The sequence below is a fragment of the Molothrus ater genome, chromosome 18 (assembly GCF_012460135.2).
Source record: "Molothrus ater isolate BHLD 08-10-18 breed brown headed cowbird chromosome 18, BPBGC_Mater_1.1, whole genome shotgun sequence".
Classification (NCBI taxonomy): Eukaryota; Metazoa; Chordata; class Aves; order Passeriformes; family Icteridae; genus Molothrus; species Molothrus ater.
The window spans coordinates 4,893,302-4,912,956 of NC_050495.2; the positions used below are offsets into that span (position 1 = coordinate 4,893,302).

The 19,655-nt window shown below is 61.0% G+C and overlaps 2 protein-coding genes across 3 annotated transcripts in view; both read left to right on the forward strand.

Moving 5' to 3' along the window:
* The window catches only part of SEZ6L (seizure related 6 homolog like), a 41,744-nt gene extending 36,326 nt beyond the window's left edge, over positions 1 to 5,418 (forward strand). The window contains 8 exon segments of the mRNA XM_036393106.2: positions 578 to 774; positions 1,815 to 2,009; positions 2,276 to 2,467; positions 2,687 to 2,881; positions 3,201 to 3,233; positions 3,355 to 3,469; positions 3,603 to 3,705; positions 3,944 to 5,418. Coding sequence (XP_036248999.1) covers positions 578 to 774; positions 1,815 to 2,009; positions 2,276 to 2,467; positions 2,687 to 2,881; positions 3,201 to 3,233; positions 3,355 to 3,469; positions 3,603 to 3,705; positions 3,944 to 3,973 — 1,060 coding nt within the window. The 3' untranslated portion in view covers positions 3,974 to 5,418.
* Positions 5,419 to 9,402: 3,984 nt separating this feature from the next.
* ASPHD2 (aspartate beta-hydroxylase domain containing 2) lies at positions 9,403 to 18,726 on the forward strand. Of its 2 annotated transcripts, XM_036393487.2 has the most exons (4): positions 9,403 to 9,527; positions 11,854 to 12,925; positions 15,061 to 15,174; positions 17,270 to 18,726. In XM_036393487.2, exons 2-4 carry the CDS (start codon positions 12,046 to 12,048, stop codon positions 17,377 to 17,379), a joined length of 1,104 nt encoding a protein of 367 aa, XP_036249380.1. In that variant the 5' UTR covers positions 9,403 to 9,527; positions 11,854 to 12,045; the 3' UTR covers positions 17,380 to 18,726. The 2 variants fall into 2 exon arrangements, with proteins under 2 accessions (XP_036249380.1, XP_036249381.1); XM_036393488.1 differs by lacking the exon at positions 9,403 to 9,527 and having other exon boundaries at positions 11,246 to 12,925.
* Positions 18,727 to 19,655: the final 929 nt, after the last annotated feature.

Below are 19,655 nucleotides of genomic sequence, written 5' to 3' on the forward strand. Positions count from 1 at the left end.
CCTCTCCCCGGGAAGGGCAGGAGGGTTGTCCTTGTCCCAGTCCCTCCCGTGCCACTGCTCCCAGCCCTGGGGAGCCTCACTGGGGCAGACAGGGCAGGGCAGCGAGCAGGGAACGGGTGTCACTGCCCACCTTGGGGTCAGTGTGATCGTTCACCCACTCTGCCACCCCTGGGCACCCAGAGAACCCTCCCGACACCAGAGCTGTGTCCCCCGGCGTGTGCACCCATCCCCTGCATTGGCCTTGGAGTGGGGGGAGAGGAGCGAGCTCCCCCATCCCCTTCTGCTCCAGAGCAGCCGCATTCCCGGGGTGGAGGGAGGCTGGCAGCCATCCCTGCCCGGCGTCCCCGGCCATCCCCGCCATCCGCGGGCCGCCACTGCGCTCTGGTGGCCGCGGGGACAAGCGCGGCTCTTGTAGACCGGCATTTCCAAGTGCGGGGTCCCGTGTCCCGGAGGAGGTGACCCGGAGGAGGTGACCGGAGGGAGGTGACCCGGACGGACGTCACCTGGCTTCCCCCTGAGCCCCGCTCTGCTGTGTCCTGCCTGGGCTCCCTGCCCTCTAACCAAACTCTCCTCTCAGCCTGAACATCACCAACAGCGACATCCTCACCATCTACGACGGGGACGAGCTCTCCTCCCGCATCCTGGGGCAGTACGTGGGCAGCAGCGGCCCCCAGAAGCTCTACTCCTCCAGCCCCGACCTCACCATCCAGTTCCACTCAGACCCTGCTGGGCTCATCTTTGGGAAGGGGCAAGGATTCATCATGAACTACATAGGTACGGGGAGCAGGGTGCTGGTGTGAGGATGTGACACACAGCCAGCCCAGGATGTCCAGGTGCAGGGGCTGGAAGCAGGGAGAGTCCCTGTGGCACCAGCACCCCCTTCTCATCCCACCCTGAACCTCCTGCAGGACCCCCAGGTCTCTGTGTCAGTCACTTCTGGGGTGTCCCTGTGTGTGTCCCCTCCTCCAGGCTGGCAACACAGCAGGTTTGGTCCCTCTCAGCCCTGGGGGGAAGAAATTGCTGGAAACAGGGACGCAGGATCCCCACAGACACCCTGTCAGGCAGGGGTGGTCACTGAAGCCAGTCCCTGGGTGGGCTCCTGAGGTGGATGTCCCCATCTCTGTGCTCCAGAGCAGCTCCTGGAGACATCTGTCCCATTGTCCTGTGGGGCAGCTGTGCCCTGTGCCTGCCAGGCTGGGCCTGTGGGTGCCCACGGCAGGGACAAGGACTGTGAGGGGCATTCCATCCCCATGGCTGCCTCTCCCCCACCCTGCTTCCAGTGCCAGGCTCCTCAAGGCACGTTTTCCTTGCACTGCTGACATTCCTGGCTACGACAAACAGAGCGAGCTGCAATGCAGAGCACCTGGGAGGCTGCAGGGCCCTCCTCGGTGCTCTGCAGCACACGGGGCTGGGGAGGGCAGGGCACAACCCCTCACCTGAGCAAACCAGCCTGGGGAAGCAGGGAACAAATCCTCCCGTGAGCAAACCAGCTGTGCTGTGCTGGCACCTCTCCTGAACCCACAGCTGGAGCTGAGCCTGCTGCTCCCAGCTTATCCTGACCCCATTTTCACCAGCCCAGCCCTCTCTCTGCCTGTAGGGTCAGGGCTGGGGAGGCTTCAAAGAGCCCCTGTTCCCACTGCTGTCCTTCCCTGTGCCCAGGGGATGCTGCCTGCAGAGCAGCTGTGCCGTTTGTGGAGCTGTGGGGAGGGACAGGCCCTTGGGAAGAGCCCTGTGTCCAGCTGGGGTGGCTCTGGGGAGGGCTGTGCCGTGGCTCCTGCTCGGTGGGTGACAGCCAGAATCCCTCTTGGCTGCAGAGGTGTCCCGCAACGACTCCTGCTCTGACCTGCCCGAGATCCAGAACGGCTGGAAGACCACGTCACACACAGAGCTGGTGAGAGGGGCCAAGATCACCTACCAGTGTGACCCAGGCTATGACATCGTGGGCAGTGACACCCTCACCTGCCAGTGGGACCTCAGCTGGAGCAGCGACCCCCCCTTCTGTGAAAAGAGTAAGTGTGCCCACAGGAAGCTGCTGCTGTCCCTGTCCCACACCCTGTGACAGCACTGGTCCTGCCCTGAGGGGCTCCTGCTCCAAGGTGCTCCAAGGTGCTCCAAGGGGCTCCAGCTCTGAGGGGCTCTTGCTCCAAGGGGCTCCCAGAGGTCCCCAGCTCTGAGGGTGCTCCCAGCTCCGAGGGTGCTCCTAGCTCCGAGGGTCCCCGAGCTCCAAGGTGCTCCCAGCTTCAAGGGGCTCCCTTCAGCCCTCCTCTCTCCCCAGTTATGTACTGCACGGACCCAGGGGAGGTGGAGCACTCCACCCGCCTCATCTCGGACCCAGTGCTGCTGGTGGGCACCACCATCCAGTACACCTGCAACCCTGGCTTCGTGCTGGAGGGCAGCTCCCTGCTCACCTGCTACAGCCGCGAGACCGGCACCCCCATCTGGACCTCGCGGCTCCCGCACTGTGTCTGTAAGTCTGGGTGCTCTCTCCTGCTCCCCTGCAGCCCAGCTCCTCTCTGGGGGCTCTGGGTGGCACTTTCCTGCAGCCAGGACCCTGCCCAGCTGTGGGGGTGGTGCAGATCCTTCCTACCTGAAAGCAGAGAGAAGTGAGAGCTTGGGTGCTTCCTCACTGCCCCCAGGCTCCTTCTCTCCCTCGGGCTCACCCTGCATGTGTTTCATTCCCTTTCAGCTGAGGAGTCGCTGGCCTGTGATAACCCAGGGCCGCCAGAAAATGGGTACCAAATTCTTTACAAGCGCCTCTACCTGCCAGGAGAGTCCCTGACCTTCATGTGCTATGAGGGCTTTGAACTGATGGGGGAGGTAACCATCAAATGCATCCTGGGCCAGCCATCCCACTGGAGCGGCCCCCTGCCCATCTGCAAAGGTAACAGGGAAGGGGAGGGGGGGGCAAGGGGACAGTCAACACCTCTGTCCCCAGCCTGGGACAGCCCAGAGACCTTGGTCTGGCTGCAGCCCTAGCTGGGAGCTGAACTCAGCTGAGAGCTGGAGCTTCTCTGGATCTGGGCTCTGCTCAGCCCAGCCTGCTCAGTCCTGGCCACATGTTTACATCACTGGGAGTTCACAGCATGGTTTTGGGATCAAACAGGGCAGGAGATCCCAGGTTTGGGTTTCCCAGCAGGCAACAGCTGCCAGCACCCAGCCAAAGCCAGCTACAGACCAGTAACTCTCCATCTCTCTTCCAGTGAACCAAGACAGCTTTGAACATGCTCTGGAAGGTGAGTGACGTGGGTTTCCTGGAGGCACAGCATCCTGGTGGAGCCTGGGAGGAGGGGGAGAGGCAGAGCGGGGATCACCCGGTGCCTGCAAATGCCACCACAATAGATCTTGTCCTTTCAGTAGCAGAAGCTGCTGCAGAGACGTCGCTCGAGGGGGGAAATATGGCCTTGGCCATCTTTATCCCGGTGCTGATCATCTCCCTGCTGCTGGGAGGAGCGTACATCTATCTCACCAGGTGGGGCTGCAGGGGCTGGCACAGAGCGGGGGCCAGCATCGCGCTCGCCAGCCACACTCCCCGGGGCGCTGGGAGGAGCTGGCATGGAGGGATGTGGCTCTGGAATCCCCAGTGACTCCGCCTCTCGCCGCAGGTGTCGGTACTACTCCAGCCTCCGCCTGCCCCTCATGTACTCCCACCCCTACAGCCAGATCACGGTAGAAACGGAGTTTGACAACCCGATTTATGAGACAGGGGTGAGTCCTGCCGTGCCTGTTCTCCCTAGGGATATTTTTGAGGGGTGGCTGGGATGAGTCCAGCCGGGCTCTGTGGGAATAATGGGATGGGAGGCCCAGGGGGCTGAGGGGTCCTGTCTGCCAGGACATCACTCCTCTGGGAACAAAACAACACCCAGGATCTCTCTTGCTGCCTGGGAATGGGTAGACGATCCTGAAATGCAGCTGCTGCCCTCAACTGGCTTTTCCTTGCTTGCAGGAAACACGAGAATACGAGGTTTCAATATAAGGACAGTGGTAAGAGAGTCTCCAGCAGTGAACTTAATGTGCTCTCATAGAACTTCCTCAGTAACTAATCCAGAGACCACGTGGAGTTTGGTTGGACCCCCGGACCTGCTGTTGTCTTTCCTTTTGCCTCTCTATTGAAGATTTTACTGTTTTCTTCACTGTATTTATTCTATTTAAACTGCGATAGGTGTGCTGCCCAGCCCTGGGCACAGGCAGCAGCTGGAGCCGGGGCAGAGCTGGGTCCTGGTGAGGCCAGGGGGGCACGGGGGCACTGCTGTGTCCCCCTCCGTGGCAGAATGTCCCCCTCCATGGCGGAGCGTCCCTCGGCACTGCCCACACAGACGCAGGGGGATTTTTTTGCGGTTCTGATGTTGTTAAAAATTAAAGATGTCTCCATTGCAAGAGCCTGCGGTTGATTGCTGGGAGCTGAGGTAGCGCAGGGTCCCCCGCAGGGTCCCACCCCGCAGCCCCCAGGGGGCTCAGGGGGCACTGGCCCAGGGACTGTCCTCGCTGCAGGGCTCAGGGACAGCCTGGCACACACGAGGTACGTGCTGCTTTCTTTTCCCACTTCGCTTTGGATGTGGAGAGGCAGCCAGCCAGGATCTGGGGTGATGCTCTGTGGAGAAGCACCAACCTGTGGAGAGTGCCACCCTGCCACTGGGAGCCCTGGAAGCTTCCCTGGAGCGAGCAGAGCTCCCAGTTGGTGCCCCTCTGCTCTGTGCCCGTTGTTCCCCTCCGGCAGCACTTCCCATCACCCTGCCAGGATCACCCCGGCCCGGCATGGCCGAGGGTGGCTCTGTACCCCTGGCAGCATCTCAGGGTAAGCAGGAGGGGCTGGGCTCCCTGGCTCCTGCTGCAGGAGGGGCCCTGGCGGGCTGTGCTGTGCAGGGGATGAAGGTGGAGCTGTTGGGAAGGAGAGGCAGCTGGGATGTGTGGAGGCTTCAGCACAGGAGCTCCGTGGGGAGCAGAGCAGGCAGAAATTGCCCTCAGTCCCACCCTCGCTATCCCCTGCACTCCTTCACTGCATCACCCCTGCCAGAGCCACACAGCAGCGGGGACACAGACCCCAAAGGGCCACCACTGTCCCTGCTGTGTCCCAGCCAGCCCCTGGGGAGGAGGGCAGTGAAGCCACCACCACGTCCTTGGCTGCTGGTGTCCTTCTTTTGTCCTTGTAGAACAATGGCGAGCGCGGGAGGCTGGGGGAGCTCGGGGTGGTTGGTGCAGCTCTGCAGTGTACAGCTGGGCTTTAGGGGTTTTCCTTTCAAAACAACGAATGTGTGTTTGTAATTTGTAACGGTTAAAAAAGAAAAAAAAAAAAAGAGGAAAAAAAAAATTGTGCCAAAAAAAAATATGTACGAAGCATTTCATTTCCCTTCATACATGTCTGTTTTTATAAGAACAATGTGAAAATTGCTGGGATTAAATATTTTTGAACATGATAAAGTAGTTCCGTGGGAAGCTCTAGCATTCAGTATAACCTTGATAACAATTGTTCTGTATTTTTAAATGTCTGGAATCAGTTTGCAGACGCTCTGGCCGCAGGCAGGGCAGGGTGAGGGCCGGGTACACTGCATGCCCTGCTGTGGGATGGTGGCCCCAAGCCACTGGCTTGGCTCTGAATGCCAGGTCCTGCCCTGGTGCAGCCCCACAGTGCCCCCTGCTCCTGTGGGATGGAGGCATCTGAGCCCTGCTGGGACATGAGGTGACCTGGCATGGCCCTGGGGACATCTCTCCTCTCTGGGTCACCCCACAGGAGCCAGTGCTGACTCCCTCTGTACCCCCTGAAGTCAGCATTGCCCCTTCCCATGCCAGCCCAGCCCAATGCTGTCTCACAGAGTGGGTGGAGGGGCTGGGTGCTGCCCCGAGGCACTGGGACCCCACTGGAGACCCTTGGCCCTGTCACAGAGGCCATGCAGAAAGTTTTGGGGAGCCCTGATAGCCCAACCCCATTGGGCAAGGGGTCTGTGGGGACCCATCTTGCCTGTGCCCTGCTCACCCATTGGCCACCCAACAACCTGTGGCTGTCACCTGGCAGCTCCCTAGAACTACAGGGGCCAGGAGGGGGCTGCCTCACCTGCCCCTGGTGTGCACGGGGCTGCATCCCACATGGAGCAGGCAGGCATGGCTTGGGAGAATCCTGGGCCTAAGTGGGGAACCCCCCCCTGCTCCCTGGGAACCTCTCCGGGCTGAGCTGCCCCGGTGGGGGAAGAAAGGAGCCCCTGTGAGGTTTTCCTCCAGCATCAGGTGTGGGCAGGGCAAGGTCCTGCCCAGGGGAGCCTGAGCACGGCCCTGCCTGCTCAGAGAGCGTGGTGGTGGCAGCACGGTGACTGTCACCTCACCACGGAGCAGCGCCACAGGGACACCCCAGCTGGAACAGCGTTCCCTGATGCCAGCAGCCCCAAGTGTCCCTGGCAGCGGGGAGGGAGGGGGATGCTCAGCCCATACCCCGGGGAATGCCCGGCCGAGGAAACCCGGGGCTCCCATCTGTTCCTGCTCCCCCCGCACCCAAAACAATGCAACAGTGCTGCCCTCCCCGGGCGTGCTTTTAACCAAGGTTACGCTGTGACATCGATAATGGCTTTGCTCAGCAGCTGCCAGGCTAATGCACAGGGGGCGAGGGAGCCAAGGCTCTGATGCAGAGCATTCCTGGGGGAGGGAGATTGGGTTATTTTTGGACAGAGATTGCAAGAGAATTAAAATGAAGGGAAAAAAAAAAAAAAAGCCCTTCATGCTGCCGTTCCTCCTCGGTGACGTAAAGCTGGAGCCAATCTCTGGCCTCAGGCGATGTGCTGCGGATGGAGCTTTGTCTGGGCCCAGCAGCCTCGGCCACAACGGCCTCCCCCTGCCTGGGGCAAGGCAGGGGCTCAGCGGGGCCGTGTCACAGCAGTCACACGGCTGAGGGACCCCCGAGGCCAGGGATGGAGCAGCAGGGACCCCTTTGATTCCTTGCAAACTGCATTGGAGCTTGGTGAGGCAACAGCATCTCTGCCCAGCCTGTGTCAGGCACAGCATCCCTGCCCAAATCGGGCACAGCATCCCTGCCCAGCCAAAATTGGGCACAGCATCCCTGCTCAGCCCAGGCACAGCATCCCTGCCCATTCCATGTCAGGCACAGCATCCCTGCCCAACCCAGGCACAGCATCCCTGCCCAGATCAGGCACAGCATCCCTGCCCACTCCAGATCAGGCACAGCATCCCTGCCCAGCCAAAATTTGGCACAGCATCCCTGCTCAGCCCAGGCACAGCATCCCTGCCCATTCCATGTCAGGCACAGCATCCCTGCCCAACCCAGGTCAGGCACAGCATCCCTGCCCAGCCCAGAAGGCTGGGAAAAGCCCTGGGATGCACTTGGCACAGCTCTGCCAGCGACACCCTGGCAGGAGCCCAGTCTGTGGGCAGCCTCCTGGCTCCAGTGGTTCCTTCTCCCTTTTCCTGAGCTGTCCTCCTGGGGCAGACACTGCCAGTGTCCTCCCCTCAGCTGTTGCCAAAACTCTGCTCGTGTTCTGCCAGGGCTGGGATTTCCTGGAATGTTTAGGCTGGAGCTGGGGCAGTGCTCCTGGAGGGGCCTCCCCTGTGCTGAGGGATCACAGAATCATGGAATAATTGGTTTGGGTTAGAAAGGACTTTTAAAGTGCATCTTGTTCCAGCCCCTTGCCACAGGCAGGGACACCTTCCACCACCCCAGGTTGCTCCAAGCCCCATCCAACCTGGCCTTGAACAATTCCAGGGATGGAGCAGCTCCCTGGGCAGCCTGTGCCAGGGCCTCACCACTCCCAGGGAAGAATTTCTTTTCAATATTCTATTTAAACCTATTCTCAGTTTCAAGCCAGTCCTCGTCCTGTCACCCCACACCCTCTCCAGCTCTCTTGGAGCCTGCAGGAAAGCCAGGCTGATCTTCAGGGAAGAGATGAGTGGTGGAGCTGGGGACCAGGGGCTGGTCCAGAGGCAGCAGAGAGCTCAGGAGGCAAAGGCAGGGGAGAAAGGAGGGGAGAGCCCAGCGCCGCGGAGCCTGCGAGTACCAACAGAGGGAAGCGCTGTCTGCCAGGAGCAGGAGCTGTGCCTGAGCCTGGGGGATCTGGGAAGGAGCAGGGAGAAAAAAAACACTCATTCCTTTCACCCTGCAGCACACAACGCTGCCAGGGCCCTGCAGCAGCACACCAGGCTGGGGAATGTGCTGGTTGGGGGCATGGGGAAGCAGCAGGAGCAAGCAGCAGGCAGAAAATGTGCCAGGATGGAAAACAAGGTGCATGTTAGGACTGCCAGGGATGAAGCTGCTCAGAGGAAGCACATAAACACCTGAGGGGCTGTGCAGGATAGCTCTGCTTCCACTCCCAGAGCCCTGAGCAGTGCCAGGGGAGGATGCGTGGGCACCGGATGGCAAAAATCTGCAAAACAAGGCAGGGCTTTCCTTGTGCCCTGTGGCGGTGACATGTGTCCCACACGGCTCCACGTGGCACCGCCACAGGGCAGGGCAGGGCAGGGCAGGGCAGGGCAGCACTACCAGGGCTCTGCCTGGACCCGGGATCTGCTTGGACCTGGGATCTGCCCGTGGGCAGCTCGGCTCAGCTGCTCACCCGGAACCTGGGCAATGGAGGAGGAAGGACTGGAGCTCTGGGTCCCCTGGGGCTCCCAGAACTGGCCGCACTGGCTTAGGGGAACAGGAAATGGGTTGGGGAGGAAGAAGGCAAGCAGGAGGACTCACGGCAGTTTCTCCACTAGCACTAAAGAGTTGTAAAGGACGCTCCAATCTGGGAACAGTCTCCCCCATCCCTGGTGCTGCAGCACACCCTCACATCCTCGCTGAGGCATTCCCTGGCTGCCTGCATTTTGGGCATTGCCTCGCTGGGAGCTCCTGTCCCCTGCATGCCAGATGCATTTATTCTTGGACACAAGCAACCCCTGCAACCTGAGGGCTGCAGCACAAGGGGACGGAATTCCCGGAGCCAGTGCTCCCTGCTCCCTGAATGCGTGTGCTCCCACATCCCTGGAGCCAGAACCGTGCACATCCCGACTGCTGTGTCCCTAACAGCCCGTGTCCCTGGAGCCAGTCCCCATTCCCTTGGAGGCTGCATCCCTGCGTGCTCCCACCCCTGGGACCAGCATCCCCAGACTGCTGCAGCCCCCGGCGCCTGAATCGCTGGAGCCGCTGTCCCTGCGCGTCCCGCTGCACCCCCGGTGCCCCCGCACCTCCCGCGTCCCGGGGTGCCCGCGGCCGGGATGGGCGCTCCCTCGGGGACCATCTCCGCCTCCTCCCGCCGCTCCATCCCCGGGACCCCTCCCGAGTGCCGCAACCCCGCGGCTCCCCCGCCCCTGCGGGCCCCTCCCGGCAGCGCGGGGCGGGAGCGCGGGGCGGGGGCGGGCGCGGCGCGGGGCGGGCGCGGGGGCGGGCGGGCTGTGCGGGGCCGGGGCCGCAGCTGCCGCCCGGCGCGGTCCCGGCGGGGGCGGCGCGGCCCCTCCTGCCCGGGCTGCTGGGAGTTGTGGTCCGCGGCGGCGGCGGAGCGGCGCGGAGGGAGCGCGGCCCCGCGCGGCCCCGCACGGCCCGGCGCGGGCGGCAGGTCGGTACCGCAGCGCTCCGCAGCGCATCGCGGGGGGGGCGCGGGGGCGCGGGGCGGCAGCGGGGCCCGAGGCGGGGGCGCAGACCGAACCTCCCCATCCCCGGCCGGGGCAGGGGCTCGGCGTCGGGCGGGCCGGGTGGCAGCGCGGCGGCAGGTGTCGCCGGGTGATGGGACAGCGGCACGGCCGTGCCATTGCCACGCCGGGTGATGCGGCCACAGCGGTGACTAACGCTGACGCCGCCACGCCGGGTGACACTGTCACACTGGGTGACACTTACTCTGGTGGCACCGGCGGGGTGGCATGCTCAGGAGAGGGTGAAGGGAGCACCCGCGGCTCCCGTTCCGGAGTGGCAGCGGGCATCCCGCCTCATCCCAAGGCTCCTGCTCCTCATGCTGCTCCCAGAGGCGACACCAGCCGTGCCGAGCCGAGGACATCCCCGCCACGCGTCCCCGTCACTGCAGGCCCGCGGCCCGGGGACCCTGGCTGGGCTGAGCCGAACCCGCTGCCTCCAGGAGATGCCGTGGCCAGCACGGAGTCACCGAGATGCAACTTTGTGCTGCATCGAAGCCTCTGCCTTCCTTATGTAACACGGCTGCTGCTGGCACGGTGCTCGCCTCCACGTCCTGCACAACTTCGGTGCAACGTGGAATTGATCTCCTCTCCCTGGAATGGCTCTGCCATCATCATTAGCTGAGGAGCCTTTCCTAGCATCTCAGGCTGGGGGTGCTGGATGTGACCCGTGTGGGTGCAGGGCTGTGGCTGGGAGGTGACAGCACCCACTGGGTGCCCCGTGCAGCCTCAGCCTCAGGGTGTGTGTTGGGAGCAGTGCTGATGTTTGGGGCCCTGCCCCAGCGCTGGCACAGCCCCTCTGGGGCTGGGTTTGGTCAGGTTTGCAGTGGGGTGGCTGTGCTGGAACAGGAGGCAGCTCCTGGGCTGGTCCCACAGAGACTGTGCCCAGAGAACACCAGGGCTCTGCAGCCCGAGGCTCCTGGGCTCTCTGGGGTCAGGCAGGCAGTGTGTGGGCACGGGGATTTGGATTTCTTGCTGCTCTGATGGTTCCCCCTGATCTGAGGTGTTGCCTGCATCCCTGGGGCAGCACTCGGGCCGTGTTTGTGCTGTGCCACTCTTGCAGGGTGTGACTCTGACCTGGGGACCCCGGGGCTGTTGAACCCCCCAACTCTGTTCCCCTTTGTGTTACCACCAGCTCCAACTGAGCGCGGCTGCTGTGCCTGAGCAGTTCCCTTTGTAGGGCAGGAGCCACCCTCAATACACATCACCCAGGGTTCTGCTCCTTCCCTGACATGCTCCAGTCCTGCAGGTAGCACGGGGGTTGTGCTGGCCTCAGGGGACGTCCCTGGCTCCGACTCTGTGGTTGCAGCCTGGGAATGGAGGCCTGGGCGGGAGAAGCGGGAGTGTCTGGAGGGATGCCAGCTGTGGAGATGGAGGAAAGTTATCTTGAGATTCCCGGGAGGCTGTGCCATGCCACGTGGACTGCAGATCCCGGGATGGGGCACGCAGGCAGCATGCTACAAGGAAGTAGGGTGGAGGGAGGCGGGTGTGTGGATGTTCCTCCCTGGGGTGTAACACTGCCTGAATCCCAGGTCTCCAGCCCTGCAGCACGTCCCTGCTGTAGGGTCAGATCCCATCTGCAGCCTGTCTCCATCACCACTGATAAGGAAATGCACGTTGAGAGGCTGCAGGACCTTGGCAGGAGGGGCTGTGGAGGGTTTGGATGGCTTTCCTGGCTCATAAACCCATCCTGCTACTTAGAGTCGCTGCTCTTACCAGTGAGCTGGTGAAATCAAACAAGCCAACCTGAGCTGCCCCTGCTGCCACCACCCTGACCTGCTCCTGTTGCCATGTGCTGGCCCTGTGGCCCATGTGCTGGCTGAGCTCTGGGCTCTGCCACAGCTCAGTCTGTGGAGGGAGAGTCACTTCAGAGCCATCAGATGGAGGGGATAAGCTGATGTGCTGCCAGATAGGGCAGTGAAGTGTGTACTCTCAGTGTATATTCACTTAGCAGCCAGATTTCAGACACGATAAGGCAGCAGCTTAGGAGAGAAACTGGAGGATGAGCAGGAGGGGACATGGTCACTGGGGCAGTGGGAGATGGAGTCTGGGTCTGGGCCTTTTATTTGGGTATTTGTGGAAGATGCTGTTGAGAGCACTGGGGAATTTACTCAGCATCCTTGGGCTTCTTATCCACCATCCCCTCCCTGAGGAGCCAGTCCCAGCTCACAGCTCCAGCTGTTTCCTGTGCACTGACCCCAGCAGGGACCCCACAGGGCAGCCCTCTCCCTAACACCTCTGGGTTTCTCTCCCCAGAACCTCCCTCCAGCACTGCCTTTCAGCATGATGAGCCCAGGAACATCGGTGGGGACCCTCCAGCCACGTGGCTGCTGACCCAAGGGTGCTGCCGGGCACCGCTGCCAATGCAGAGCTCAGGGCAGAGCAGGGCAGAGCCGCCGCTCCGCTCGCCCATGGCAGCCCCTTCCCACCGCGCCCTGGCCCGGCTGCATGGTGTGGGTGCCCCTGAGCCCCACGAGCAGTGACCGCCGGGCCCCGCTGTGCGCTCCCAGCACCGCCACCATGTCTTTGGAGTGGCTGACGGACTGGAGCTGGTCCCTGGACGGACTCCGGGATTTCATTGCCACGGGCATCCAGTCTTTCCGCGACTGCGACGCCACGGCCCTGGTGGCTGTCGCCTGCCTGCTGGTCCTCTTCGTGTGGTACTGCTACCACGTGGGGAGGGAGCAGCCCCGCGCCTACGCCACGGTGAACGCGCTGATGCAGAGCGCCGAGGCCAACGGAGTGCAGAACGGCTTCGTGTACTGCCAGTCGCCCGAGTGTGTGCGCTGCTCGCACCACGACGGCCTCAACCAGAAACTCTACCACAACCTGCAGGAGTACGCCAAGCGCTACTCCTGGTCCGGCATGGGCAGGATCCACAAGGGCATCCGCGAGCAGGGCCGCTACCTCAACAGCCGGCCCTCCATCCAGAAGCCAGAAGTCTTCTTCCTGCCCGACTTGCCCACCACGCCCTACTTCTCCCGGGACGCTCAAAAGCACGACGTGGAGTTGCTGGAGCGCAACTTCCAGACCATCCTGTGCGAGTTTGAGACCCTGTACAAGGCGTTCTCAAACTGCAGCCTCCCGCAAGGATGGAAAATGAACAGCACGCCCAGCGGGGAGTGGTTCACCTTCTACCTGGTGAACCAGGGCATGTGCGTGCCCAGGAACTGCCGGAGATGCCCACGGACGTACCGCTTGCTCGGGAGCCTCCGTACCTGCATTGGCAACAATGTCTTTGGGAACGCCTGCATCTCGGTGCTGAGCCCGGGCACCGTCATCGCTGAGCACTACGGGCCCACCAACATCCGCATCCGCTGCCACCTCGGTGAGTGTCCGGCGCCGTGGGTCATGTGTTGGGAGGGTGCGGAGGGTGGCAGGGTACAGGAGCCCCAAAAAAGTCTCTGGCACTCTGTGCTCTTGGGGCTCGGACACCTTTGGCCTGAGGAAGGTTTTGGGGGCTTTGGTGGTACTCAGTCCCTGGGTATCTGACATTCCCAGCGTCTCCAGATCAGCAGCAGGAGGGTTTCACCTCCTCCTCCTGCTGACCCAGGGCTGTGGACTCTTGCTGGTGTGTGATCCAGGGCTGATTTTACATAGGGGTCTCTGAACATCCCCCTCTCAGGCAGGTCCCCCTCCCATCCCGGGATGTGGGGCAGCCTGGGGCGCTGCTCCAGGACTATGTTGTGCCACTGGCAGCTCCCCTTTCCTGGAATCTCGTGTGCTCTGCACGGGACATGGGTAGATTGGAGCAGAGATGCTGCTCTGGGGTTTGCAAAGCTGCAAGTGAGGGCTGGGGGAGGTCCTGGGGTGTCCCCTGTGGTAGGTCAGGCGCTGGGCTGGTGGCACAGTGCTCCCTGCAGGCACGGGGAGAGCCCACATGGCACAGATGGCTGGGCTGGCACAGCACCGGCCGTGCCGGGGGAGGCACCGCACGGGCCCGGCTGGCAAACACCAACCACGCCTGTTCAGCCAACAGCTCGGGTAAACACACCCAGGCACTGCTGGCCATTTGTTGGGAATTGTTTTCAGAGCTGATCCCAGGAGCTGCCCCTGCTGGTGCCAGGAGGAAGCTTGTCACTCACTCCTTTCTCTGGGGCACTGGGGAATGTTCTCCCCTTGTGAGGGGCTGGGAGAGGTTCCTGGGAGGAGCCAGTGGGCTCAGGTGAGCACACCTGGAGCACACACGCCCTGGGCAGAGAAATGACGTGGATCATTTGCTTGTCCTTCTGCTTGGACTCTGCACTGGGCCGGGGGCACACTGGCACCTCCACCTTGGTGCTGGGAACACAGCTCTCACTGTGCTCAGGGCATGGATGTGTTTAAGACACAACCTGCCCTTTTAAGCAGCTGGATCTGCAAAGCCAGCACAGCCATCAGTGGGGCAAATCACTCCTGAGGATTTACTCCAGACACAGGCAGCTTCCATGGGCCAGGGCAGCATCCCGAGGGTGGGAATGAAGGGCTGCAGGCTGTTCCCTCCCTCCATCCCCCAGCAGCTCAGCTTCCCTGTTCCAGCATCTCCAGCTGAGGCTGTTGTGCAGGGAAATGGCTTTGGATTTTGCAGTCTTTGAAACAGCAGCTTTGTAGTCCCAGCTTTGCCGGGTAGCTGGGAGTCCCTGCTGGGTTTGACATCGCTCTTGGATCCGTCCTGCTCGTTTGCTGCATCGTTACCATTCGGGAGCCACGTGAGCCCTGACCCCTTTCTCCACCATGGCCACATCTTTGGGGCAGGATGGCTCTGCAGCAGCTCCTGTGTCCCCAGCACTGCAGGGGTGACAGTCCTGGTGCGGGAGGTGATGGGATCAACCCCTGTCAAACTGCCTTGGTTTGTGCTGGTATTTTAGGAAAAGACCCATTTTATTTCTATGATTGTCCTTCATGTTGCCCTCACAGAGCTGCTTCACTATGAGCGTTTTGTGACTCCCCCAGATTTCTGTCCTTGCAGCCCTATGGGTCACCCTGAAGCAGCACCTTGGGTGGAGACTGAGGGATGGGGCAGGTCCCTGGGGAGCTTGTGGCAGAGCCACAACTGAGCCCCATTTTCCAGCCCCAGCACTGCTCCTCCAGCCTTGCCTGGGGCAGGGTCATCGCTGCAGGGCTGGAGGAAGGAGCAGGCGGGATCTACCTTTGGTCCTGAAGTTGGAAAATATCCCAGGAGCCTGGCTCCCTGTGCACACCTCAGGGCCATGGGCTCTGGGGACTGGGAAGCTGTTCTAGATATGAAAGTACTGCTTGCAGTGCTGAGCTTGCTGGGGACAGTGAAAAGGCAGGAGGGAGCAGACAGGGAATGGGGCAGGGGCTGAGCTGCTCCAGGCTTGGGGTTCAGGTCACTCCCTGCAGGGGAGCAGCCCCTCAGCAGCAGCGTGGGGCTCACACAGAGCTCACTTTGCTCCCTGCTGCCCCACCACAGGGAACTCAGCACGAGCTGACCCTTCCTGTCCTCTCTCTTTGTCCCTGAAGGTCTCAAGACGCCCAGCAACTGTGAACTGGTGGTGGGGGGCGAGCCCCAGTGCTGGGCTGAGGGCCGGTGCCTGCTTTTTGACGACTCCTTCCTGCACACGGCATTCCACGAAGGTGAGTTCAGGGTGTGGGGCCTTGTGGTGTCCCCTCTGGTGTTGGGGACTGGGGATGAATCAGGGTGGCAGCCATGCCCAGTCCCTTCTGCTGCCCCAGCATGGCTGGGTCCCTGTGTCCCGAGGGGCTCAGGGCTCTGGCCTATCCCGGGTGGGAGCAGCCCTGTCCCTGGCATGGCAGGGCTCCCCATGAACTCACTCCCTCTGCCTCAGGGTGCTGGGACATCCTGGCACCCTTTCAGGGCACAGCCCTGGAGCCCCTCAGCCAGCCCATGGCTCACTCCCATCCCGACTTGCTCGTGGGCCCAGCACAGGGCCCGCTGACCCTCTCCCGTTGTCATGGCTGCTCAGCTTCCTTCACCACCGAGCTCTGCAGGGCAGCTCTGGCTGTTGGTGCCACGGCCTCCTCCTGCCCTCAAAAACCCCTTTTGTCACCCAGGCAGGGAGCAGAGTCCATCGCCAGCCCGGCAAGGCAGGAGCCCCGACCTCCACCCTGCTGAGGGAACAGCACACACAGTCGTGCTCTTCAGTCTGACCAAGGGTGTTTGCAATTGCCCAAATCCCTTCCTTGCTCTGTCTGCAGCCCTGCTGCAGCTCGGCAAGGCAGGCCAGCAGGGGAGCAGCCTCACTGGATTGCTGGATGGTTCCTCCTCCCTCCTGACGAGGCCTGTTCCGCTCCAGCTCTCCCGGATTACCCGGCATTAGTCGCCCGTGGCATGAAAGCATCAGGCAGAGCTGTTCTACAGAGGGGAGCGTGCGAAGAGAGTGGGAGAACAAAAGCTTTGCTTCCACATCAAACCTGCTGTGGGATTGGGAAGCACAGCTCCGTGCAGGGCCGGGAAGGCCGGAGTGGTGCAGCAGCCGCTCCCTGCACATATCCAGGACAGAGCTGCAAGGAGGCCTTGCCTCAGGAATCCTCAAATCCCAAAGCAGGCCTGGCAGGGAGGAGCATGCCCCGTGTCCCTGAGTTCCCAGTAAGCAGCTGTTTACGGGGGTTGCACTGGGGAGGTGCCTCCCTGCCCTCACTGTGCGTTTCCATCCCCTCATATTGGAATTATACCAATATAGCTGGATGCGACATGCCTGGCTCGTCTGGCCCTTGCTCCTTGACCAAAAGGCAGCAACTGTGGTGTTTTCACCTCAGAGACACCTTTGGCTATCTGGATGCTGCAGCTGGGCACTTGGGACAAGTCCAGGCATGCAGGAGCTCAGGTTTACCTCTGTTGGAGAAGCTTTAAGGATGAGGATGAAGGAAAGGAGTCGGTTCTGATGAAGGTTTTGATCCAGAGCTTTATTCCTGGCCCACAGGCCTTTGAATCCAGCAACAGCTCCAGCAGAACTCCCCAAACCGCGTGGCTGCTGTTCCTTTGAACCCCGGGGAGAGGGGCAGGGAAGGGGCACAGAGGGCTACCAACGAAGTAGAGGAGGGAAGTCTTAAGGGATAAATGACACCTGGATGGCCCAATGTCCCCAGGGATGGAAGGCATCTTTTGAGCTCTGCCAATCACTCGACACCCTTCTGGAATGCCAGGACTGACAGACAGCACTCAGCAGGGGTCAGGGTGGGGGAAAGAAGAGATGATTGACACACCTGGGAAGGACTGGGGTGTCACAGACATCTTCTATGAAAAACCTTTTTCCTTAGGATTTTTCCTCCTGAGAAGCTGAGAGGCCTCAGGAACAAAATGTAAACAATGGTTATCTGCTGCTGTAGAATACAACAGGTAGATCTTTGATTGGCCCATGTTGAGAGTCCAAGTCACAAGCCTTTGTTATGATTCTTTCTTTTTCTATTCTTAGCTTAGCCAGCCTTCTGGTGAAATCCTTTCTTCTATTCTTTTAGTATAGTTTTAATATAATATATATCATAAAATAATAAATCAAGCCTTCTGAAACATGGAGTCAGATCCTTGTCTCTCCCCTCATCCTAAGACCCCTGTGAACACGGTCACACTGGGGAAACTGAGGCAAACCATGACATCACACCGCAACTGAGGCAAGCCATGACATCAGCCTGCCCCGGAGGAAGGTTTACTGGGGTTGCACTGGAGAGGTGGGTGCCTCCCTGCCCTCACTGTGTGTTTCCACCCCCTCAGGTGCCCCGGAGGAAGGTCCCCGCGTGGTGTTCATGGTGGACCTGTGGCACCCCAACGTGGCGGCGGCCGAGCGCCAAGCCCTCGATTTCATCTTTGCGCCGGGACGATGACGGCGCTGCCCGGCCTGGTGGCTTCAGGGCAGCTCAGCCGGGGCCCTCTCCCGGCACACGGCCTCGGTGCTCCCTCCCGGGGGTGTTGTAAATGGAAACTGTGACGTGTATCCGCGCCCATCCTCTTCCTCCATCGTTGGCTTCAGGGATTCTTTTGCAAGCGCTGGCGCCTCGGCCCCACCGGGGCTCGCTGCCCCCCCTGCTCCGTCGCGTTCTGTTGCTAACTGTGTTTTGCGGTGTTCAGAAGTAGAGTAACAAACCCAAGGGTGCTCGTTTGAATGTAATGTAAAAATTTTTCTCGTGGTCATCAAAGGAACAACACACACATACACACACACCATGCAAGCCAACCAGCCTGCCCTGCCCGGGATGGATGGACTGATGGACACTGGGAGCTGCCGTGGGTGCTGTGCTCCCCTCAGGTTGGGTCTGATGGGCTGGGCAGGGCACAGCTCTGCTCACAGAGAACCCTTCTGGGGCTCCTGCTTCCTCCTCCATGTGCCAGCTGGAGCTCCCCAGCCCTCCTGCCCTCAAAAACCCCTTTTGTCACCCAGGCAGGGAGCAGAGTCCATCGCCAGCCCAGCAAGGCAGGAGCCCTGACCTCCACCCTGCTGAGGGAACAGCACACACAGTCGTGCTTTTCAGTCTGACCAAGGGTGTTTGCAATTGCCCAAATCCCTTCCTTGCTCTATTTGCAACCCTCAGTTTTCCCAGCTCCCAGCTGGGAGGCCCTGCAGGGGCAGGGATGCTGTTTGGAAACAGAGAATGGGGGTTTTGTCTGTCTGTAGGAAGAAAGGAGGTCACCATTCCTTCTGCTGCTCCATCTTCTCCTTTCCTCAAGCCAGGGCAGGCACACGCAGCGGCAGCTCCCATGGACCTGACACCACAGGACAGGTTCCCAAGGGGGGTTAATTCTGCAGGCTGAACAATGAGGTCCTGCTCACCCAGGGACCACCACGCTTTTCCTGAAGTCCCCCTGTCTGTTTTGGGGTCTGGGGGCTGGTTTATAACACCCCCCCAAAGCACAGTGTGTGGTGGATGCTCACAGCTCTGGCTGGGGACTCTTTGCCTCTGTGCCCTGCCCGGGAGGGACCAGCCCTGTCCCCCAACAAGTTCTTTACAGACTTTTCAGTGAGTCGATTGCAAGAGGAGGCAGAGATTTCAAATACATCTGAGATATTTTTTACACCCGTCTTGTTACAGACTACCTGAAGTGCATGATTTCTACACGCATTGGCTACCTGGACACAGGCCCTGGGGAAGCAGGCTGGCTCTGTCCAAAGGTTGGTAACATTCATACAGTGGATAAGCAAAGATTATCAATAAACAGTTGTGCTGAAAACAGAATGGGCTTTGCCTGCTGCTCTAACAAGTCCAGGGTCAAGCAAATGCCGAGGGGCTGGGTCCTGCTTGTCTGGCTGCTGGTGGGGAGAATGGCCTGGAAAGAGCAGGAGCTGCAGGGTGGGAGGGGGCACAGGCCTGTTTGCCAGGGATACAGTGAGCAAGGCTAGGGCTCAAAAATACCCAGCCCATGGAAACTCTGTCCTGACCAGTCACAGCCCCCCAGGCCTGGATTTGGCCAGGTTGGATGGGGCCCTGAGCAGCCTGGGTGAATCCTTGCCCATGGTAGGGACTTGGAAATGGATATTTGAGGTCCTTTCCAACCCAAGCCTCAGACTGTGATGTCAGTGGAGCCCAGGCTGCCAAGGAGCACAGGGAGCATCTCCCACAGCCTGCTGGTGGGGGACAGCTGTGGGTTCCAGCCCTGCTGCCTGGCCCAGAGCAGCAGAGACTGTTCCCAGCCATCCCCAGGAGCAGCTGCAGGCCCAAAGCTCCACACAGAAGCCATCAGCCTTGCCAGAGCATCCACAAACCATTTCAGGAATTCCTTCCAGCTGCCTGCACTGATTCATCAAAGGCAGCAGCTTCCCAGGAGCAGCTCCAGAGCAGAGGGTGCTGCTCAAATCCCACCCAACTGCCTGCAAATCAATGCCTCACCCCCTTAAGCACAAAGCCAGCTTGGCAGGGCAGGAATTGCTCTCCATGAGCCCCCCCTGGCAGCACTCAGACAGGCCCAGCTGATGGAGATTTAAAATGTCCCATTTTTAAGCATTCTCTCCAGTACAGCCATCGCCCTGCGGGCCAGGAGCTCTCTGTGTGCTGTTCCCTCCTGACCAGCACAGGCTGGGTGGGCAGGCAGGGGCTGGGTGGGCTCAGATTCAGCCTGAGCAGCTGAAGGAGCAGAGCCAGCCCAGCTGTTCCTGGCTGGCAGACGG